At 35.2% G+C, this 25880-nt stretch overlaps 1 protein-coding gene across 1 annotated transcript in view; it reads right to left on the minus strand.

Annotated features, from left to right (window-relative positions):
• The window catches only part of DDX4 (DEAD-box helicase 4), a 68184-nt gene that overhangs the window by 26664 nt on the left and 15640 nt on the right, over positions 1–25880 (minus strand). Inside the window, exons 3-5 of the mRNA XM_058563472.1 lie at positions 15719–15796; positions 11831–11881; positions 9106–9165 (exon numbers count right to left, since the gene is read on the minus strand). Of these exons, the coding sequence (XP_058419455.1) occupies positions 9106–9165; positions 11831–11881; positions 15719–15796 (189 nt within the window). The remainder of the gene's footprint in view (positions 1–9105; positions 9166–11830; positions 11882–15718; positions 15797–25880) is intronic.

A 25880-nucleotide genomic window follows, 5' to 3' on the forward strand; every position in this document is an offset into this window, starting at 1 on the left:
ACGTTTTTTACTTCCTTCTATTGAGTTTTTATTCTTTTTCTAATTACTTTAAGTTGAACACAATTTCCTTTCCAATGGATGCATTTAAGACTATAAAATTTCCTCTAAAAGCTATCCATTTTAGCTATATCCTGTTAAGTTCTGATGTGTTCTGTTTTTACTGTCATTCAGTTCTAAATATTTCACTATTTCCATAACTGCGAAATTCAGTATCCAAACCACAAGGGTTAAAATTTTTGTTATTGATTTCTACTTTTATTGTACTTTAACAAAAGGACATGATCTATTATATACATTCTATGGTATATTTTGGGACTTCCTTTTGGCCTAATAGATGGTCAACTTGTATATATTTCCCACAAGCTAGAAAACCACGTGTAATTTATAATTTGGGGGTATATTATTCCAAATAGAACTCTTAAATCAAGCTTAGTAACTGGTATTCAAATCTTCTATAGTCTTAATCATTTCTAGGGAATGATTAAGTTTCTAAGGGAAAATTATTTAAACCTAGGATTAATGGTTTAACTAGGATTTGCAAATGTTTCCTTATAATTATGTCTATTTTTGCTTTATGTATAAGAATATGGGGCCAGCCCCAGTGGCCTAGTGTTAAGTTCAGTGCACTCTACTTCAGCTGCCCAGTTTCAGTTCCTGGGCGCGGACCTATACTGCTGCTCTGTTAGTGGCCATGCTGTGCTGGCAAGCCTACACACCAAAAAATAGAGGAAGACTGGCACACGTTAGCCCTGGGCAAATCTTCCTCAAACCATGTCAAGAACTGCAATGTCTTCCCAGTGAACATGCCTTTTAACATTAAGTAATCATTTCTTTATCTGTAATACGTCTGTCTTAGAGTCTATTTTGTCTATTTCTATACTAGTTTTTTTCCATTAATATTGGACCAACATTTTTTCTCTTTATTTTCAACTTTACATTGAAATATGTTTACATATATTATAGTTACTGATATATGTATGGATTTTTATTTTCTATCATCTTATTTTGTATTTTCTCTTTACTGAGTTTTTCCAATGCTTTTTGTTCTCTTTTCTGTCCTTCTATTAGATTTCCCCAAATGCTTTATTTTATTTTATGCTTTTACTGATATCCTTCAATTTCACAATGAATATTTAAGGAATATTTAATCTCTTCTCCTTCCTACTGAGCTGGCAAAAATCTTCAGTCTTTTCATTTGCTAGTATTTTAGTTCTTTCTTTTTTTTTTTTTTTTATAATTTTATTTATTTATTTTTTTCCCCCAAAGTGCCAGTAGATAGTTGCAGGTCGTAGTTGCACATCCTCCTAGTTGCTGTATGTGGGACGTGGCCTCAGCATGGCTGGACAAATGGTGCGTCGGTGCGCGCCCGGGATCCGAACCTGGGCCGCCAGTAGCGGAGCGCGCACACTCAACCGCTAAGCCACGGGGCCGGCCCAAGTTCTTTCCTATTTTAAAACCCTGAAATTAATCATCATTGTTATTACTAGCTTATTTATTTAGGTTAACCAATATGTTTACCAATTTTAAAATTTTTTAATTTATTTTGGCTCATCATTGCTTCCTACTCCTTTCTTCCTGTAATCAGTTTCCTTCTTACTAATATATATGATTTAGTAGTTCTTTCCTCAATAGGCTGAGAGTATTAAACACCATCTTTATCTGAATGGTATTATTTCCGACATCTTAATTATCTGAATACAGCAGTTTGGATTCAGAGCTATTCTCTCCCAGCATTCTGAAATTTACTATAGTCTTACCTCTACCTTTGCTGTCAATATATTGCTCTTTTATAGGTGGATCTTTTTTCTATAGCAGTTTTTTGTTTTGTTTTGTTTTTATTTTTATTTTTTTTTTTTGTTTTGTTTTTATTTTTATTTTTTTTTTGGTGAGGAAGATCAGCCCTGAGCTAACATCCGTGCTAATCCTCCTCTTTCTGCTGAGGAAGACCGGCTCTGAGCTAACATCTATTACCAATCCTCCTCCTCAACTATCTACCGGAAGCCCCAGTAGATAGTTGTATGTCACAGCTGCACATCCTTCTAGTTGCTGTATGTGGGACGCGGCCTCAGCATGGCCAGAGAAGCGGTGCGTCGGTACGCACCCGGGATCGAACCCGGGCCGCCAGCGGAGCGCGCGCACTTAACCACTAAGCCACAGGGCCGGCCCTCTATAGCAGTTTTAAAGATTTTTTATCTCTGTAATATTGTAATTCCAATGCATGCACAGGGTGTAAATTTGTTTTTATTTAGTTTGCTCAGGACTCTTATACCTCTTTAACTCTGGAAAAGTCTCATCTATTCTTTTTTGACGAGTCTCCTTTCCCCCGCTTTCCCTCCTCCCATTTTCTTTTAACTCTCCTCAGGAGATATTTAGACATATGTTGGAATAACATCGCTTCTTATTCTATCTTCCATAACCATTAACTGCTTTCATATGTTCCATTTCCAAATTTAGAGAATTTCCTCAGATCTATCTTTGGATTCACTTATTCTATTCATCTGTGTTTAATGTGTTTAATCCATCTATCATGTTTTTAATCACTCTATTCTTTCCTGTAAGTTTAATTCGGTTCCTTTTCAAATCTACCTTTTCTACTGAGCCAATGACTACATAATGCCTCAGTACCTCTGGTATCTATACCTTAATTATTCCATATATAGCAGAAACTCAGACATTTAAATGAAATGTTCTTCTTTTCCCTTAGTTGACGCCAATTCCAAGTTATATAAGGAGGCTAATAACTAGAGGTGAAAAGAACACGGACGTTATGTAGAATTAAAAGTCTACACAACCTTGTTTGAAGAGAGGGGCAGAAATTCCACAAACCCTACATGGTCTTAAAAATAATGATCTTTTACAAAAAAAATTTCACAATAAAAAAATAAAAAAAAAATGATCTTTGTTAAAATAAATAGGTTAAAAAGTAAGTAAAACACTACAGAACTTAAAATGAATGAAACAGATCTACACTTTCAATGGATCATCTTAAAAAATGTTGAACAAAAAGGTCACAAAAAGATAGGTATAATATTAAACTTTAAAAAAAATATGGATAGGAAGTACACACCAATGTCAAAATAAGCTACCTCTGGGAAGGGGAAGATATCAAATATAAAGAGAGGACAAGTCTTCCAACAATTCTGCAATATTTTTTCTATATTTGAAGTAAATATGACAAAATGTTCCTATTAAATCCAGGTAGTAATATATACATGTTTGTATATTAGAATATTCTGTGCTTTTCTGAGTTATTGAAATATTTCAAAATTTACCACTTTAAATGTCACTTTTCATAAAATAACATTAATATATTTTTAAAGATGACACGAGTCCTTCCATGAGGTATATTCTGCATTTCATAAGGGAGAGCTGACAATCTCCTGCAGTTCTTAAAGACGTCTGGTAACAACCTTCAGAAAAGAATGAGTTTGTAAATCATTTAAACTTTGTGTAAAAGAAACATGAAGATCTTTTTTCATTTAAAAAAAGTACTTACCATAAATTAGTGAGGTCACTGAAACTTTGATATACAAAAGTCAATTGTATTTCTACATACTAGCAAACAAAATAAAAAATTTTAAATGATATGGATCACTGACAGTGAAAGTGGCAAAGTAAGGAACTCCAAATTCTGCTATTCCAAAAAAAGAAAAAAAATGGACAAAAACTATCAGAATTAACATTTTGCTAGCTCTGAAAATTAATCAGACTTGCAGCAACCCAGGGAACTTCTTTTTTTAAAGGCTAATTCTCAGTAAGAACGGTGAACTTTGGGGCATATTTTAACTTATCCCAACCCTAGCCCCTGGTAATGCCATTTCTAGACATATATCTAAAAGATGAGAAAACATTGACTCATACAGATAACTGTATATGAATGTTCATAGTAGCATTATTCACAACAGCCAAAAAGAGTAAAAAACCCAAGTGTACATCAACAGATTAATGGACAAATAAAATGTGGTGTACACATACAACGGAATATTATTCAGCCATAAAAAGGAATATGGTTCTGTTACATGCTACAATATGGATGAACATTGAAAATGTTATGCTAAGTAAATTAAGCCAGACACAAAAGGGCAAATATTATGTGATTCCACCTGTATGAAATATCTAGAATAGACAAATTCATAGAGAACATAGAATAGAGGTTACTGGGGACTGAGAGGAAGAAGGTATGGGGAGTTACTGCTTAACAGATACAGGTTTCTGCTTGGGTGATGAAAATGTTTTGAAAATAGACAGTGGTGACAACTGCAAAACAGCATAAATATACATTAAGCCACTGAATTATACACTTAAATATAGTTAAAATGGCAAATACTATAGTTATTTTACCACAATAAAAAAAAAATAACAGCAGAAAATTTCCCAAATTTGATGAAAAATATGAATCAACACATCCAAGAAGCTTAACAAATTCCAGGTAGGATAAACCTAAAGAGATCTATACCTACACACATCAATATAAAACATGAACAAATAGTGCTGGAACAAGTGGATATCCACATGCAAAAGAATTAAGTTGGACTACCATATGCAAAAATGAACTCAAAATGATTCAAAGATTTACTTAAATGTAAGAGTGAAAACTATAAAGTTATTAGAAAGAAACATCACTGAAAATCTGCATTATCTTGGAACAGGCAAAGGGTTTCTAGATATGACACCAAAAGCACAAGCAACAAAAGAAAAAAACCAGATAAACTGAATAGCAACAAAATTTAAATCTTTTGTGTTTCAAAGGAAACCATCAAGAAAGTTAAAAAATAACCCAAAGAGAAAATATTTGCAAATCATATATCTGATGACACTTATATGAAGAATATATATAAGAATTTTTAAAACAATAAAAAGACAACCCAATTTTTCAAATGAGCAAATGATCTGAATAGACATCTCTCCAAAGAAGGTATACAAATGGCCAATACACACATGAAAAGCTGCTCAACATCACAGTCATCAAGAAATGCAAATCTAAACCACAATGAGATACCACTTTACACCCACTAGGATGGCTATAATCAAAAAGACAGACAATAACAAGCACTGGTAATGATGCGGAGAAATTGGAACCCTCATACATTGTAAGTGGAAATGTAAAATGATGCAGCTGCTGCGGAAAACAATTTAGCAGCTCTTCAAAAAGTTGAACGTAAGAGTTACCATATGATCCAGCAATTCCATTCCTAGGGACATACTCCGGAAAAATAAAAACATGTTCACACACAACTCATACATAAATGTTTGTATCTTAGTCATTATAGTGCAAAAAGGGAAACAACCCAATATCAGCGGATGAATAAACAGAATGTGTATATCTATACAATGCAATATTATTTGCCATAAAAAAGGAATGAGGTACTATCACATGCTACAACATGGATGCACCTTGAGAACAGCATGTTAAGTGAAAGAAGTCAAACACAAGACGACCACATATTATATAATTTCATTTATATGAAATGTCCAGAATCAGCAAATTCATAGCTATAGAAAGCAGACTGGTGGTTGCCAGAGGATGGCGGGGGGGGGGGGGGGGGATGGGGAGAGGGGGACTAACTGCTAATAGGCACAAGGGTTTCTTTTTGGGGAAAAAGAAATGTTCCGGAATTAGACAGTGGTTATGGTCACACAACATAGTGAATATATTTAAAACCACTCAAACTTCTCTTTAAAAATGGTGAAAGGGGCCGGCTGGTGGCACAGCAGTTGGGTTCACATGCTCCGCTTCATCAGCCCAGAGTTTGCAGGTTCGAATCCTGTACGCGGACCTGCACACCACTCATCAAGCCATGCTAAGGTGGCTCCCCACATAAAGTAGAGGAAGATGGGCACAGATGTGAGGTCAAGGCCATTCTTTCTTAGCAAAAAGGAGGAATGGCAACAGATGTTAGCTCAGGGTTAATCTTCCTCAAAAAAAAAAAAAAAATGGTGAGGTTTGGGGCCTGCCCAGTGGCGTAGTGGTTAGGTCTGCGTGCTCCACTTCGGCAGCCTGGGGTTCATGGGTTCAGATCCCAGGCATGGACCTACACACCGCTCATCAAGCCATGTTGCAGTGGCATCCCACATACAAAATAGAGGAAGACTGGCACAGACGTTAGCTCAGGAACAATCTTCCTCAAGCAAAAAGGGGAAGACTGGCAACAGATGTTAGCTCAGGGCCAATCTTCCTCACCTCCAAAAAAAAAAAACTATTAAAAAAATGGTGACGTTTATGTTATATGAAGTATTAGCTCAATAAAAAAATTTGCATCACAGAATATAAAATATTCAGGTATAGAGAGATGTAGAAAAACTCTATAGCGAAAACTACAGAACATAGTAGGAAAAATTAAAGATCTAAATAAATGGCGATATTCATGGATTGGAAGACTCTATATTATAGAGATGTTCATTCTCCCCAAATTAATCTACAGATTCAATGCAACCCCAATAAAAATGCCATTAGGTTTTTTTCTGGAAATTAGTAAACTGATTCTAAAAATCACATGGAAATGCAAAGGACTAAGAATAACCTGAGTAATCTTGAAGAACGATAAACTTAGAAGACTTACATACTAAATACCAGGACCTATTCTAAAACAACAGTAATTAGACTATATGGCAACGATGCAAAAATAGAGAAACTGACCAACGGAATGAAACTAAGTCCAGAAACAGTACCACATATATACTGCCACCTAATTTAGGACAAAGGCAGGCTTGTAGTGTAGAGTGGAAGGGAAAATCTTTTCAATAAGTGATACTGGATCAACTTGACAGCCTTATGTGGGAAAAAATTGTACCTTGATCCCTACCTTACACCATACACAAAAATAAATTCCAGATGAAATAATTTATTCAGATTTATTCATTAATCTGAATGTGGAAACTCAAAAGATAAAGTTTTAAAAGGAAAATAGAGAGAACATCTTTATGACTTTAGGAGTAAAGAGTTCTTAAACAGGACGAAAAAAAAGTACTACCATAAAAGATAGAACTGGTAAATTGGGCTTGATTAAAATGAGTAACTTCTATTCATTAAAAGACTTCCACTATAAATGTCATACTGGAGTTATCTGTACTATTCTCACAAATTTTATGTAAGTTTTAAATTATTTACAACTAACAAGGTAAAAATAAAGACAGCCAACAGAAAAGTGGACAAAAGACTTGAATAGGCACTACATAAAAAATGATGTCCAAATGGCCAATAAACATATGAAGAGCCACATATTTCATTAGTCCATCAAGGAAATGCAAATTAAAAACACAATAGGATACACCACCACACACTCAGCAGAATGGTTAAAATGAAAGAAAAAGAAAATACTAAGTATTGGTGAGGATGTGGGACTGTATCTTAGCATATTTACTCCAAAAACATTTGACAATAGCTATTAAAGCCAAAAACATATATATTCTATGACCAGCAATTCTACTTCTGAATATATACCAATGTTACCAAAAGAAATGTACCAGAATGTTCACAGCAGCAGTTTCAAAATAGCCCAAAACTGAAAGAAATACAAATACCTAACATTAGCAGAACAGTAGAACAAAAGCAATGATAATGATCTGCAACTGCAACCAACAATATGAATGAATCTCACATATACATTAAGTGGAAGTTATATTAGGTACAAAAACAGATAAAATTACTCTACGCTGCTAGAAGTCAGAATAGAGGTTAACCTGGTGGGGGAAGAGTGTTGCTAGTGAGCAAAAATGAGCGTGAAAGGGGCTTTTGAGGTGCTAGTAACTTCTATGTCTTGATCTGGATGCTTGTGAACACACTGAGCCCAGGTGTATTTAGTTACTGAAAAATCATTCAGCTATACATTTATGCTATACGCACCTGTCTGGTTCTATATCATGTCATACTCAATATAAACTTAGATACACTTATATTTACACACATATATTTATATTTACTGAGTGACCACCATGTGCACATTTCCTACACTCAAATGTATACACCTACAGAGAATAATGACTGAAAAATGACCGTGTCCCTGCTAGTCACCCTATACTAGTCAATAAGCCAGGATCAAGCACAAAGAGCTAGCTGCAACTGGCTTTTGACTGTCTCACTTAAGTAAGAATTAAATCAATTTAAAGAAAATGTAACAGTAAGGAAGATATTCACTGCTCTGCAGAAAACAAAAATTTTTAAAATAAGAGCTATAATTTAGGAACATTAAGTGTCAAAAATTGCTTGTCAAAAAGGAAAAAAAAAAGCAATGCTAGGAGTCATGTTTTTTTCTTAGCTAAATTTCCTCCCCATCATTATACAGCCCCTTGCAATTATCATAAAAAGACTCAACTTATGAGACAAATAGCCATCTCTCATTCATCACCAAACTCCTCCCCACTTCACAGACCCAACAAAGCTATACTGAAATCCACAGCAAGTCCCAGCTTCTCTAGGGAGGGCCTGCCATTCAACAAGCTAACCATCTAATGAACAAGGAAAACAGATGTCCTCAAGTTGCAGCAAAAACACAGATGTATCTGATTTCTATGGAGTTGCAAAACAATAAACTCTTTTCCTGTAAGTAGATTTGCACATCTGTAGCAATTTTATGATAAATTCACTATGTTTTTTTGTGGGTTTTGTTGTTGCTATTTTAACATGTCTGCCTATAGATAATCAAGAATTAAGCATGATAATTTTTGTACCATCTCAGCTCAACTTCACTGGAGGTAGGATTAACAGAGTACGGTGGAGTACTGCTAAATTTGAACAAAAAGTAATCTACAATTTCTTCCCTCCCCTACAACTCCAATGATCCTATTCAGACACATTCAGATGTCTCTATTCAGAGACAAAGACATTCCACTTTATCTATATTGTGACTGACCATGATTCACACAGTGCCTCTTCTGTACTTCATAGCACATTCTGGAGATCTTAGAAAACAAAAATCCAGTGATACTAGAAAGTGGAAGGAGGGACACCTACTGAATATTCACTCAAGTATTAATAGCATAAAATATATGCCAAAGTATTTTTCTTCAAAGTTTTTCACTACTAGAATTTTTCTTTCTTTCAAAATCAGTTTTGTCAGTTTAGTATTTCTGTCTTAAGTACAAATTGTTCCAAAATGTGGTCCTTACCACCTCTCTTGGAAAATCCTCTGTTCCGTGTTTGATTATCTTCACAGTCATTAGTAGACTCTTAAATAAAAATTTAACATGTGAATAGCATCAAAATAATTAACTTTCAAGATGTAATATCTAAAAATAGCACTGTCACAAGATAAATCATTAAGAAAACAAAATAAATAATTTCATAAGTTAAAATATGAACAATTCTTGAAATAATTTTAACAGAAATATAAAGACATTATTCAGTCCATTTCCTATACAAATCACCTAATATATCCAAATATTAAATGTTAAGTGTATAATTGGGAACCTACTATTTGCCATGTGCTAGGCACAAGCCAAAAAATAAGAATTTCATAAAGTCAGTTTGACTAAAAATGGTTTCAGAAATATCTAAACTATTAAGTCGTCAAGTGGTTCTCAGATGCCGTCCACAGACCACTAGAAATACATGACTATTCTTTTTATAATGTCATCATTATCTCTGTAATTTGCCTTTGTTAATAAACCTGAGACATTAGTGTTTTTTAAATATATCCAAACTTTCCCCCATTCATTCTAATGAAAGAATTTGGAGATATCCTGGTTTTTCTGTTCTTAATGACGTTTACCAGGGTTTAGAGATAGTGGTACGAGGATCACTACACTGAAAGCTGCCTAAGAATTATCTGGAAAGTTTGTTAAAAATAAATTCCCGGGGGGGCCGGCCCGGTGGCGCAAGTGGTTAAGCACGCATGGCTCCACTGCAGCGGCCCAGGGTTCGCCAGTTCGGAACCCGGGCGTGCACTGACGCACCGTTTGTCAAGCCACGCTTTGGCAGCGTCCCATATAAAATAGAGGAAGAGGGGCACAGATGTCAGCCCAGGGCCAGTCTTCCTCAGCAAAAAGAGGAGGATTGGCATAGATGTTAGCTCAGGGCTGACCTTCCCCACAAAAAGAAAAGAAAAGAAAGCCCAGCACAAACAAAAATGAGATAATGATCCTAAGATTAGTTACAACCTATTAATTATATAAAAATAATAGTAATAACAATGCATATAGAACTTAGTCTATGTCTGGCATTGTCCTAAATGAATTGTACGTATTAACTTTTTAAATCCTCACAAAAACCTCGTGAGATGGGTATTATCCTCATTTCATAAATAGAGAAGAAGAAATACAGAGAAGTTAAATACATTTTTCAAGATAATACAACTGACAGGAAGATGATGATCTAGATCTAAAACCTAGGGTGTCCAACTCCAAAATCTGAGCTCCTTACTCACTACATATACCAGCTAGGGGAAACTAGATTGCAAAGAAAATAACCACAGAACACACTATACATTTGTGTGCAGAGAAAAGGTTTCTATCATGATATCAAAACTTGTTCCTGGGCTTGCCAACAACAATTGTGAGAACGAAAATATTCAATCCTTACATATAATTTTTTATTTTAGGAGAACTAAGAATGAGAACAGAAGAAAGCAGACCAAAGGGAAGAAAGTAGATCATTTTGGAAAAAAGAAGTTCTCTGAAGTCCTTTAAGAAACCAATTTGTGCTCAAAAGCGCTCTAGCCCATCACTGAAAGGAATCAACTGGGGAGGAAGATCTTTGATAAATGGAAATGATTTTGAATATTAATTAAAAGTTGGAAAACGGAAAAGAATAAAGATAGTGATATTTTTCTTCTCTCAAACATTAGTTCTATGTTATGTATGTTTTCATTTGAATGGGATAGGAGAAAAAGCAGACAGAAGCAGGGAGAATGAGACTGGCAATAGTTTGAGGAAAGTCTCATTTGACATATTAAAACTCCACCTTATTCCAGTGGGGTTTTAAGGTAATCAGGTCTAGGGTTGGTTTTGATTTTGAGAATCACTGATAGGAGTATAAGATCAATTCTCAAATACTTAATGAAAATAGATGGCATTTATTGTTTACCATGAATGTAACTAAGCTTCAGGCTTTTACATGCATTCTCATTTAGTCTGCCTAACAACACCTATCAAATAGATGACCTCCATTCTACAGAATAGGAAAGTGTGGCTCCGAGAAATTAAACAACTTGCTCTAAGTCACTCAACCAGCAGGTAGCAGAGCAGGGACATGAATTAAAGTTTGGAACTCCAAAATACATTATGTTACAAAGATTCCATAAATCAATGGTTACCAACCAAAAGAGGCATCAGAATCACCAGGGATGCTTTTTAAATACAGGTTCCAAGGCCTCACCCTAATCTACTCTCTCAGGTTCTACTGGGAAAGCACCGTTAATTATTATAGTCTATCTTTTGGTTACATTACTCTATTTTCATCATTCTCTGTATTCCTCCAAACCACAGTATCAGTACCTTTGACAGAAATACCTTTGATTTCAGCAGTGATCCACATTATCATGAATCTTTTTCTACTGTCAAGACTTATTTGAGTCTGAATAGGGACCAACAGGTCCCAAACCGTATTTATATAGGGAAGCGGAGCTTTGATTCTTTACTTGTTCTTTCTACTACCCCCTTTTTCTTGAGGTAGCACAGCATTCAAAAGTTGCACCTCCACAGATTAAGGCAGGTGGCAATAGGCCAAATTAGAATACCTGAATTCTTGGTTAAGGCTCTGGCTATAGCTGCTTTATAAAACTGGGTTTAAATAAATCAGAATTGGAACAGACTAAGATACTTAATCTTAGTTTCTCTTTAGCATGTACTCTGGACATTAAATTTTAAAAGTCACTACAAAAAACACTAAACTTACCTCTCCAGAAACCAGAGCTATCACCTTCTTCAAACTTGTTATTTGAAAAATCTATAAAAAACAATAAAATTAAACTTGCAAATTTCTTAAAACAACAATTACCTGTACCTCTGTGGAGAAAAAAAAAACAAAACACCTTACAGGGACTACTAGTTATGATGCCCCTTTAAAATAGGATAAACCACATACAACTATATACATAAATAGTGAATGAGAACTCATACAGGTTTGTATTACAATTTCTGCCTTGTGTCAATTTATTAAGGTTAAAATGTCAGCCAACGTTATATTACCTCAAATGTCATACATTCCTCTATATGTACAGGGGCAAAACAGGGCTATATGTCAGTATAACCACTATATACTTTCTATTCAAAATATCAAAATTTTTTAAATTTTATAAATTCACTTATAATCTCTTCATCTGCCAGAGGCCAATACACTAAATTATAATCCAATATTTAATAATTTTTCCCTTTTCAGTAACAAAGAAATTTTGCCGACTTCTTTCGGTTTACAAAATTTAAAAAAAACAATCTTTCATCAAGCTCTGCTTTCAAATTTATCACTTAATAAAACCCTGTGTCTAGATTTATACATCTCTGGAGCATAGAGACATGTCTCTAAAATTAATTTTAAAAGCATCCATCAGCAATATTTCATAAAATCTCAAAATGCTGAGTCTTAATAAAATGATCTTTACTGCAGAGATATTCAGGGAATAATACACCTTAAAATTAAATGTCAATATACAATGCCTGTCAATCAGTATTTAATCTAAATTATAAAATATTAAATATATTAAATTATGGCACCTGTAATACAGATACTAATCAATTACTGTTTGAAAGATGTTAAATTTATATGCAAAATGTATACATATCAAGTCACTTAACATGTCAGGTTCAACAAAATCTAATGTCCCTTCTAGCACAAAACTCCATGGAAATTTAATACACAACCAGCATATAAAAAGTAAGTACCCTATAGCCTCAATATATGATTGGATGACAAAAAAGTTTTTCCGTGAGCAGATATATAATTTCAAAATAAAGACAATCCCTACAGAAAGAGTATATTATCACAAAACCTAAGTTTTGAGTTATTTTATTCATTTAAATAATTGCAAGCTCTGAAGCTGGTTCAGAAAAGGATTATATTCTACTGCCTTCTATAATTGCATCTTCCCCTCCATACTCCTCCTCCCCCAAAGAGTCAAATTCTGGGTTTCCAAAATGCTTGGGAAAGTCTTCCACCTACACACTGTTGGTCTTGATCTTAAATTCTGCCTAAGTTCTGATTTATAGTTTTTAATGGAAAAAAAATAATTTCAAAGCTTCTAGTGGTTCTTTGCTCAACTAAAGATGGAGACTCAAATTCACCTTTGGAAGCATAAGATGGATCTCTTGTGGGGGGGCAAGGGAAGGGAGTCTTGAGTACAGAAGAAAAAAACTGGGGTTCACCTGTGGGGTAAATCAATTTGAAGAGATGCTGCGGCAACTAGCACGGCTATCAAAAAAAAAAAAAAAAAGCTAATGGAATAGCAAACACACCCAGAGCAGCATACACTGCTGCTCTAAACTATGACTAGGAAAGTGAAAGCACTCCCTTGTGATCCTCATAAATTCTTGGGAAAAGCACACACTTCCTATGTATATTTAAGGGAAATATGAACTCAAAGACTGGAAAACTTGGGGGTCACTCAAGTTTTAACTGTAAGATATCATAAGCAGTTTACCTCTGTTTCCAAAACCCTTTCCAACTCCAAAGCTACCCCCTGTGGTAGTATTCTCTCTTTTATTAGACTCGCGAGCATCTGAAAAAGTTCAGATAGAGTTAAAATTGTTTAACATACAAAATTACGCGTGTCATCAAAAACTAGGAATTAAACGAACCTCGGGGTAAGGGGACTTCCAAGGATGGGGAGAGAGTAGCACAGGAACTTATAAACATATAATATATGTAAGTTGTTTTTTAAAAAACTCTTAAATTATGATATCAAGATAAAAACATAAATACACTACTGGTGAAATACAGCTTTCTACTAGTTATTTTTCTAGTGACTTAATCAAGAAATTCAACTCTGATTTTCTGTATAATGAAACCTCACCCTGACAGAGACAGCTATTTACATTATGCCCATGTGAAAGTCATTGCTATTGAAAATTTTATACTCTTGTCTTAATTATTCTATTTATTATTTATTCATTTTTCTAGTACTTATATCACTCTCAATCTTTCCACTTTTAAAATTAAAATTAGGAAGGGACTACATAATAAAGAAAAAAAAAAAGTATGAATACCACTCCCCTTCACCTCCTCATCCCTCCATAGTATTTCCCTGTATATGCTTTCTTAGCTTTATCTCCCACTACACAACTCTGAATACCCAACAGTTTAATTCATATCAAACAACTTCCTAGACTCCACATTGTGAACTTCTAAAATTTTGTTCCTTCAGCACGGCATTCCCTGCTTTCCTATTTTTCCTATCAAAGTTCTTTTCATTCTTCAAAAGCCCAGTTCAAAGGCCACCTCTTCTGTGAGGTCTTCCTTTAGTCTTTCAGTCATAATCAATCCCTCCTCCACAATCCCACAGCACACTATGTGTATCTCTTTTTAGTAATAATTTTTCGTTCCATGTGTTTCTCTACCACTAGATTAAGAATTTTGAGGGCAGAGTTGCTATGGCAGTATGGTTACTTAAAACAAAAAACTGGAACAACAGCCATCCAAAACATCATAAACTGCCACTTTAAACTAGGACAGGGAAAAATTAAAGCACTACCTTGTGATCTTCATAAATTGTCTTAATTATCTCTATAATATCCTAATACAAGGAAGTTCAGGGATCTGTGAAACTTCTAAAGCCACATGCAAAATTGTGTATGAGCAACTATCAGTATTTTCGTCAGATTCTAAAGATGAGTGTGATACGAGAAGTTAAGCTATTTAGGCCATACTTCACAGAACATGAAAAGCTAATCAATATTATATTTTAAGCAATTAAGGGTCAATTTCAAAAACACATTACTGGTAGGGGCCAGCCCGGTGACGAAGCGGTTAAGGTCGCGTGCTCCACTTCAGTGGCCCGGGGTTTGCCAGTTTGGATCCTGGGCGCAGACCTACGCACCGCTTATCAAGCCGTGCTGTGGTGGCATCCCATATAAAGTAGAGGAAGATGGGCACGGATGTTAGCCCAAGGCCAATCTTCCTCAGCAAAAAAGAGGAGGATTGGCAACAGATGTTAACTCAGGGCTAATCTTCCTTACAAAAAAAAAAGAGAGAAACAAAAAAAACACATTACCAGCTATGCAAGTTACAAGAAAAAATATCAGAGATTGAAACTAATTAAAACGTTAGCTGAATTATAAGGGGAAAAAGTTGTACTTATGTGTCTACGAATTTCCAGGATTATATGTAGTATGAAGCCAACTTTTTAAAGTATTAACATCCAACAAAGAGTTTTGATCAGAAGTTTAATGTGTATTTCAACCTAAAACACATGCAATTAACAATTTGTAGTAAAATCTGTCTCAGGGATGGTTTTCTCATTTAAAAAGGCTTTATTCCACAATGTTTAGAAGTCTGCATCAAAAACTATCACATAACCTATTCTAAAATAGGATTTTAAAATATACCTAAATATTAAAGATTCCCAAGTGTAATATTAACATATTTATTATTTCTAATGTTCATAGTAACAAACCCATAATTGAACCTCTCAGCACAACTGATATTTGAAAAAATGATGAACTCATTATCCAAACAAAGTCTACTATACACTGAATTATAACAGATTTAGCTTTGCACTGAACAGCCATAAAAGCCTCTCTTCATTCCACTATTCAACAGTTGAGAAGATTAAACAAAGATAAAGATACTTACTTCTGTTTCCCAAACTCCTCCCAGATGCAAATCCACTTCTCATGAAAGGATCTCTTTGAGAATGTCCATCATCCATTTCTAAAGCAAATAACATTTTGAAGCAGTTAAAATAACAACAAATATCTTAGTGGTATGCAAACTTTAAACCTTTTCAACATGCCACTCACAGGGCAAAGGAGGAATTTTATGCAACAATAAGACAGACACGAGCCTAGTAGAAAAATGGGCTATGACTAAGAATAGATAGTTTTCCAAAAGAAAAATAAATGGTGACTAAATCTCACTCATAATTTTTTTTTTTTTTTGAGGAAGATCAGCACTGAGCTAACATCCATGCTAATCCTCCTCTTTTTGCTGAGGAAGACCAGCTCTGAGCCAACATCTATTGCCAATCCTCCTCCTTTTTTCTCCCCAAAGCCCCAGTAGATAGTTGTATGTCATAGCTGCACATCATTCTAGTTGCTGTACGTGGGACGCGGCCTCAGCACGGCCTGAGAAGCGGTGTGTCAGTGGGCACCTGGGATCTGAACCCGGGCCGCCAGTAGCGGACCACACGCACTTAACCACTAAGCCATGGGGCCGGCCCATCACTCATAATTAAGGAGACGGGAAATCAAAAGAAGGAGATAGCTTTTTCCAACCATATGATTGACTGGAAAACAATTTTAAGTTTGCTAATACTGGGAATAGCCAAGGACGTAGGCAAACAAGCACAAATCATACACTATATTGAAGCTATATACTCAATCAATCTTCATCCTAATTTTAAAAGAATCTACTTTTTGAAAGTGTATTAGTATGAATTTCTCCTCTGGATATACTCACATGGTAACACAGATACACATAAAGATGCTTTTTTTTTTTTGTGAAGAGATCAGCCCTGTGCTAACATCTGCTAATCCTCCTCTTTTTCTGCTGAGGAAGACTGGCCCTGGGCTCACATCCGTGCCCATCTTCCTCCACTTTATATGGGACGCCGCCACAGCATGGCTTGCCAAGCAGTGCGTTGATGTGCGCCCGGGATCCAAACCGGCAAACCCCTGGTCGCCGCAGCAGAGCGCGTGCACTTAACCACTTGCACCACTGGGCCGGCCCCAACATAAAGGTTTTTATAAGCATTGTCTGTAATAGCAAAAAAACTGATCGAAGGATAATAGGTATACTATAGTCATCCATAGAATACCATGCACTTTCACAGAACTATATAGCATCCAACATTAAAGAACTGACATTCTTCAACATGAGTGTTTATAAAAACTGACCACTTGGAAGGCCAATACAAATTCAACAACAAATTTCAAAAATCAATATCATACAGGACCAGCCCTGGTGGCCTAGTGGTTAAGTTTGGCATGCTCCACTTCAGCGGCCCAGGTTCAGTTTCCGGGTGCAGACCTACACCACGCGTCAGTGGCCATGCTATGGCAGCAGCCCACATACAAAATAGAGGAAGACTGGCAATAGATGTTAGCTCAAGGCAAATCTTCCTCAAGCAAAACGAGGAAGATTGGTGCCAGATGTTAGCTCAGGGTGAATCTTCCTCGGCAAAAAAAAAAAAAAAAATCTATAGCATCTACACAAAATTCTCTAATCGCAATGCAGTAAAATCAGAAGTTTTTAAATTCCAAAAATACTTGTTTAAAATCATCTTTCATTTGGAAATATATTTTTAAAACACTTCTAGGGTGGCTGGCCCGGTGGCGTAGTGGTTAAGTCCGTGTGCTCCGCTTCAGCGACTCGGGGTTCACAGGTTCGGATCCCCAGTGCAGACCAAAGCACTGCTTGTCAAGCTATACTGTGGCAGCATCCCATATAAGGTAGAAGAAGATGGGCACAGTTATTAGCCCAGAGCCAATCTACCTCAGCAAAAAGAGGAGGATTGGCATTGGATGTTAGCTCAGGGCTAATCTTCCTCACACACACACACAAAAAAACACTTCTATAAAACCCATAGCTCAGGGGCCGGCCCGGTGGCGCAAGCGGTTAAGTGTGCGTGCTCCGCTGCGGCGGCCCGGGGTTCGCTGGTTCGGATCCTAGGTGCATACCGACACACCGCTTGGCAAGCCATGCTGTGGCAGCGTCCCATATAAAGTGGAGGAAGATGGGCACAGATGTTAGCCCAGGGCCAATCTTCCTCAGCAAAAAGAAGAGGAGGATTGGCAGATGTTAGCACAGGGCTGATCTCCTCACAAAAAAAAAAAAAAAAAAACCCATAGCTCAAAGAAAACAATTACAATGGAACTTTAAAAATACTTAGGATTGTATGACACAAATGTTACTTATCAGTACTTAAATTTTTATACAGTCACATGCCGCATAATGACATTTCAGTCAACAATGGACTGAACCTAGAAGGGTAGAAGGAAAGTTTTTCCTCCCCTACAAGGCCAACATAACTTTGATATGACAAGGATAGAAGAAAATTATAAACCTCTCTACTTATAAGTAGATACAAAATCCCAAAAACAAATATTAGCAAACCAAATCCAAGAGTAAACTGAACAGATAAAACATTATGACCAAGTTGGGTTTATTCTAGTACGCGTGGGTATTTTAACATCAGAACATCTAAAAAAGGTAATTAACAACATTAACAGATTTTAAAAAACCTAATTGTCTCCATAGATAAAAGTATACAATATAATTCAACACTATTCATGACTTAAAAACATATACTTAGCAAACTAGAAAAAGGGATGTTCACGGCAGCTTTGTCCATAACAGCAAAAAAGGAAACAAATGTGCATCAAGAGGAGAATAAAAATATGTGGTACAGTCACACAACAGAGTATTATATACATTGTGTTCTATACTATATTATATAGTATTATATATCTTATGTATATGTGGTATATTCACACAACAGAGTATGACTATAAATGAACTACAACAACTGGCAACATGGATAAACCTCAGAAAAAATACTGACTGAAAAATTCAAATTGCAAAACAAAGACTGTACAGGAAGGTACCATCTTCGTAAAACTCAAAGAAACAAACTTAAATATAGAGTTTGGGAAGACATACACGTGCAATAAAGTTTTTTTAAAAAAGCAAGGGAAAGAAACGATGCAGGATGAGATCTGGACAGGACAGAATAGGAAAAGAGAACATAAGCTATGTAACAGTATTAGTAATGTTCTTAAAATGGGTGGTGGTTCAAAACATTTATTAAGCTTTACAATTTACATATATGACATTTTTAATACAGTAGGTATTTCTTTTTATGAAAAGGTCTTCAATAAAAGTTCTATAATAAAGTCACAGGTAACAATTATTCTTTGAATTCTTAACTAGCTGCTACATGTTTAACACGGTAAAAAAAAAAAACTTCCAAAAATAAAATATGCTAAAAAATATTTAAGTCACATACCCCTCTTCCATATGTTCCTCCTCTTGATAAATTCTGGCATCACAATTCATACCAGTTTCCTTCTCTCTTGATGAGGCTAGACATCATCAAGTAACCTAAAGCTGCTGAGTTCCAGGACATAGTAACTAGGTTAAGTTCAAATGCTCTCAGATCATGGAAAACTCAAAGCCAATTTAAGAAATCTATTCAAAATCTAACTGCTCCAACATTCAAGGGATTCCACATGAGGAACTATCAGTTTCGGTATCACTAAGGAATAGCCCAGCTTTTGGCAAAGAGTAAAGAGGAGGGGGAAGGTGACATCACAAGGACAAAGACATTCCGGGCAAATATACAGCCAGAAAAATTTACAATTCTCCAAACACTAGTTTCTAATGTTTATCAGACTCTACCAAAACATACAGGATGAGAATAGCCAACTTTAGCTGGCTCAAATTTTAAAGCTATGCTGTGTAATACAGTAGTCCCTAGCCACATGTGGCTATTTAAATTCAAAATTAAATTAATTAAATAGAATTAAAATTTCAGTTCCTCAGTTGCACTAGCCACATTTCAAGTGCTCAATAGTTAAATGTAGTGCAGCTAGAGAATTATTTCCATCATTGCAGAAAGTTCTAATGAAAGCACTGGGCTAAGATTGGTAGTCCCCAAGCTGTGAAACAAAGACAACAAGAGAAAAGAGAATAAGGTGCTCACTCATATCTCCATCCTGAATCAACATATAAAGCAGACTTCAGCGTAGTGGTACTCAAATACATAAGAAAGTAACTCATGTATAAGAAATGGCAAGCTCTTAATAGTCAACAGGAATTGTTTTAGGCTCAAGAAACAGACTAAAATATCCTTTACTCAATTAATTTAAGTTTCCGATAGGCTTCCCAAGATTTCCCTATCCTTCAGCATTTTTATTATTTAGCTTTTTTTTGATTTTTTTTCTCCCTCATCTCCTATAATTTTATGTAATTCTTCATCTGACTCATTTTACACTTAAGAGCCACGTGATATATGTCCACTTGGTTACTATGGTATCTAGTGGTACACTTCTCTCAATTTCTATGACAAAAATGCAATTACCAACACAGAAAGCCAAAAATTACCATAGAAATAAGTGTGTATGGGGGGGCATGATTTCATAATAATAGCATGGAATTTTATATTCTGAACCTGACTCATGTCAAGCAAATTTACTTAAACTTGTGCTAGCTATATTTTACTATGCCTATGAGGAAAGAAAGGTCACTTACAGAATCTGAAGACTTTCTAAGAAATATAGCTCCTTAACTAAAACGCCTATGATATCTTATCATGCACATCTTAATCATGCTTGGAATTTAGGATTAAAACCTGATATGTTATATTCTGATATGGCTTCATCCATTTTAATAAATTGTCAACTATGTCTGGAGAGAAAAGCAAATTCTCATTATATATACGGTTTCTTTCCCCAGCAATTGTATTTGGTCAAATAAAACAGAAAAATTATAGTGGATACAATTAAACAACGCAAAGCACTGTCTCCTTCAACAAAAGCATTTTACACTGGTATACGGCTTTATACTTTACAAAAGGACTTTCATATACATTACCTCATTTGATCCTATCCTTGTAATAACCCTATTAGGAGGCAGGGTAGCTGTTGCTGAGTTTGTTAGTTTTTAGAAAAGATTAAACTAAGTGAAAATCCCAAAATAAAAGAATCTGTAAGAGCTAGGCTCAGAACTGTGGATTTCCATCCCCAAACTGTGTTAAATTATACTCATTCCAAAAACAATTTAAAAGATCTGAACTAGCAGCAGACATGGAAAAAAGAATAAAATAACATACAAAAGGAAAACTTAAGATTCAACTAGTCAATGATAGTCATAGATTAAGTAAAATTAGTTGACAACTAAAACAAGTGGTCAAACTCAAGATAGCTAACTGTTATCAGACATGAACAAGAAAATTATCACTTATGGAGTGCCAAGAGGTACCAGGCACTACACTGGGCCTTTATATATATTAACTAGCTTATTTAATCCTCATAAACTTATGAGGCATTATCTTCATTTTAAAAACAAGAAAACATATAGTTTAGACAAGCTAGGCAACTTTGCCAAGGTTATTCAGCCAGTATGAAGACTGGACTTCAATCTGAACCCAGTTATCAGACTTAAAAACCTACTTATTGAAGTCCTGTACACATTCTCTACAGTAGATATATCAGAAGCACCTTGCCATCTCCAGATGGTAAATCAGAGGACAAAGTTAAAAATAATTTTGAAAAAGACCCCACTTCAACATTGAAATTTGATAAGTAAAACACAGGACAAATACAATTATTTTTAAGAATTACAGGAACCAGCATGCAAAATTTTTAAAAAGCTCAGGTGAAGTCAAAAATTATGGTCCAAAATAGAAGGTTCTAAGTAAAAATTAACCCATCTTGCTGTCTTTGCTATTTGCACCCAATACAGAGGAAATATGTAATTATTTTCTTTACATTTAATTTTTTTTAGTAGTTTTAAACCTCACAGTAGTTTTAGGGATTACTGCTCTCACTTTCATGAATGTAATGATATGCTGTCACTGAATTATATGAGGTCAATCCGCATCATAATAAGCATACAGCAACAAATATATCAATAAAGAAGTCCACAATACTAATAAATGATGGAGTACAGCTGCTTTTCTTGAATGCTCTGAAACCTGTCAAAACAAACCAAAGGAAATAAAAATAAACTCTACTTAAAATGAACTTAAGTTAATGAAAGCAATCCCCAACAAGTGACCACAAAGAATACCTCCTACATATAGTCACATCTGGACCAGATCTAGGAAGGAGGACCAGATTTTGAACAAGAACTTAAAAAACAAAAAAAATTCACATATTCAACCACCAAGTCGAAGAACCAAAAGCTATGGGACTTCAATATGACCTCTATTCCTCTATAATCTTCTAACCTTCCTCCAGAGTGATCTGCTTAACCCAAGACGAGGAAGAGTAAGGGAAGATGAGAAAAGACTTAGTGGCAAAGACTTCTGAAACAACCTATCAGTATTTAGGGCTATCAGCTGTCCTGACTTCTAATCCCCTTCATTATTTCAAGGAGCTGAAAGACTGAACATTTATAAATCATCAACAGCCAGTCTTCCAACTAGAGATCATATAATTACAACAGTAGTGCGCACAGAAATTGCCTGGGGATCTTGTTAGAGTGCAGATTCTGAAGTTCCAGGTGGAGCATGAGACACTGCATTTCTAAGAAGTTCCCAGGTGATGTCAATGCTACTGGTCTGCCAATCATATTCTGACTAATAATATTCTTATATCCACCAAAATACATGTACTATAAAACATTCATAACAGAACAATTCATAATAGAAAAATACTGGAAACTACCCAAATGTCCATCAATATAATTTATGGTATATTCAAACAGTGGAATGCTACACATCCATGAATAATCTACAACTACTTCTAACAACAGGGAGAAAAGCTTGAACACAAGAGAACAGAATGTATGATTCCATTTTATATAATTCCTGTTTATAGGGAAAGCTGATCTATGCTGTCAGAAATCAGAATAGTAGTTACTCCTGCACAGATGATGGTGCCTTGAAGGAAGACATAAGAGGGCTTCTAGGGTTCTGCTAATGCTCTGTTTCTTGATCTGGGTGCTGGTTACAAGGGACTGTCCAGCTTGTGAAAATCCAGTGAGCTGCACATTTGTGATGTGTATCTTAGTCAATTAAAAATACCAAATGTGTGTGCACACTATGCTTCAAAACTTTTTAAAAAAAAAGAGAAAGAAAAAGAAGAACAACCTATCCTGGCCTAGACAGTTCTGTGGACAAATTCTACTAAACCTGTAATCAATGGTAATTTCCATGTTCCAGAACTTATATTTTAAAAAGATAAAAAGCTTGAAACCAAAATCAAAAGAGAACAAGACGAGAAAAGAAAACTACAGGCCAATCTTACTCATATTAATTCAAAAGTGCTAAATAAAACATCTAATTTCACCCAATACTACAATAAAAAAGCTATGCAAGGCTTATCCTAGAAATACAAAAATTAGTTAAAGTTAAAAAAAAAAATCCAGTTATTTCACCACATTAACAGATTTAAAAGAGAAAAACAGTAATTCCAAAAAAAGTATTTGCTGACATTCAACAGCAATTCCTGAAAAAAGCTAATATTCAAGCAGAAATAGAAAGAAACTTCCCCGGCATGATTAAAAAAAAAAAAAAAAAAAAAACTAACAGAAGCCTAAAGCAAACATCATATTTTAATTATAAAAGTTTGGGAGCACTCCCACTGAAATGAGGAAAAGTCTAAATGCTTATTATTTCTACTATTATTCAATGAACAGTAGATTTTATCCAGTGCTTTAAGACAAAAATAAGAACAAAACTGTATAAGAGATGAAATTTGCATCATACATCAATAGAAAAAAGACAGATGGCTTAACAAATGGTGCTGGGAAAACTGGGTTACTATATGCAGGAAAAAATGGATCTCTATTTCACATTGTATTCAAAAGGACGAATTCAACTGTACACTTAAAAATGGTTAAGATGGGGGAATTTACTCAACTTGATAAAGAATATCCACAAAAAACCGACAGTAACACCATACTTAATAGTAAGAAACTTGAAGCTTTCCCACTAAGATCACATACAAGGCAAGGAAGTACCCTCTCATCACTCCTTTTCAACATCATACTGGAAGTTCCAACTAATGTAATAAGGCAAGAAAAGGAAATAAAAAGTATACATATTGTGAAGGAAGACATAAAACTGTCTTTTTTCACAAATGACATGATCATTTATGTAGAAAATCCAAAAGAATTAACAAAAAAAACTCCTGGAACTAACATGCAATTACACAAGGTTGCAGGATACAAGGTTAATATTCAAAAAGTCAACTGCTTTCCTATATACCAGCAATGAACAAGTAGAATTTGAAATAAAAAACACATTACCATTTACATTAGCACCCCAAAAAATGAAACAGTTTGGTATAAATCTAACACAATACGCAGACGATCTATATGAGGGAAACTACAAAACTCTGATGAACAAAATTAAAGAACTAAATAAATGGAGAGATATTCCATGTTAATGGAATACGTGGACTCAATATTGTCAAAACATCAGTTCTTCCCAACTTGATCTATAGATGCAACATACAATCCCAATCAAAATCCCAGCAAGTTATTTTGTGGATATTGACAAACTGATTCTAAAGTTTACATGGAGAGACAAAAGATCCAGAATAATCAACACAATATTGATGGAGGAGAACAAAGTTGGAGGACTGACACTACCCAACTTCAAGACTTACTATAGGGGCCAGCCCCATGGCTTAGCAGTTAAGTGTGCGCGCTCCACTACTGGCGGCCCGGGTTCGGATCCCGGGCGCGCACCGACACACCGCTTGTCAGGCCACACTGAGGCGGCGTCCCACATACAGCAACTAGAAGGATGTGCAACTATGACATACAACTATCTACTGGGGCTTTGGTGAGAAAAAGAGAAAAAGAGGAGGACTGGCAATAGATGTTAGCTCAGGGCAGGTCTTCCTCAGCAAAAAGAGGAGGACTGGCATGGATGTTAGCTCAGGGCTGATCTTCCTCACAAAAAAAAAAAATGTTTTCAAAAAAAAGACTTACTATAAAGCTATAGCAATCAATACAGTGTGGTATTGGCATAAGAATAGACAAACAGATCAATGGAACAGAATAAAGAGCCTAGAAATAGACTCATATAAATACAGTCAACTGATCTTTGACAAAGTAACAAAGGCAATACAATGGAGAAAAGATAATCTTTTCAACAAATGGTGCTGGAACAACTGGACATCCACATGAAAAAAATTCTAGAGGAGACCTTACACCCTTCACAAAAATTAACTCAAAATGGATCACAGACCTAAATGTAAATGCAAAACTATAAAACTCCCAGAAGGTAACATAGGAGAAAAACTAGATGAACTTGGGTATGATGATGACTTTTTAGATAAAATACCAAAGGCACAATCCATGAAAGACATAACTGATAAGCTGGACTTCACAAAAATTAAACATTTCTGCTCTGCAAAAGACAACGCCAAAAGAATGAGAAGAGGAGACACACAGTAGAAGAAAATATCTGCGAAAGACATCTGACATCTTATAAAGGACTGTTATCCAAAATACACAAAGGACTCTTAAAACTCAACAATAAGGAAATAAACCCAATTAAAAAAGAGGTCAAAGACCTTCACCAATACCTTACCAAAGAAGATATACAGATGGCAAATAAGCATATGGAAAGATGCTCCATGTCTAACACTAGAGAAACGCAAATTAAAACAATGAGATACCACCATAACCTATTAGAATGGCCAAAATCCATAACACTGACAAGACCAAATGCTGGCAAGGATGTGAAGCAACAAGAACTCTCACTCATTGCTGGCGGGAATGCAAAATGGTCAGACACTTTGGAAGACAATTTATGGTAGTTTCCTACAAAACTAAACATACCCTTACCATACCATCCAGCAATCGTGTTCTTTGGTATTTACCCAAAGGAGTTGAAAACTCATATCCACACAAAAACTTGCACATAGATATTTACAGCAGTTTTATTCATAACTGCCACAACTTGGAAGCAACCAAGATGTCCATCAGTAGGTGAATAAATTAAAAAAACCTGTGGTATATCCAGACAATGGAATATTATTCTGCACTAAAAAGAACTGAGCTATCAAGCCATGAAAAGACATAGAGGAACTTTAAATGCATTACTAAGTGAAAGAAG

This window comes from Diceros bicornis, chromosome 20 (assembly GCF_020826845.1).
Source record: "Diceros bicornis minor isolate mBicDic1 chromosome 20, mDicBic1.mat.cur, whole genome shotgun sequence".
Classification (NCBI taxonomy): Eukaryota; Metazoa; Chordata; class Mammalia; order Perissodactyla; family Rhinocerotidae; genus Diceros; species Diceros bicornis.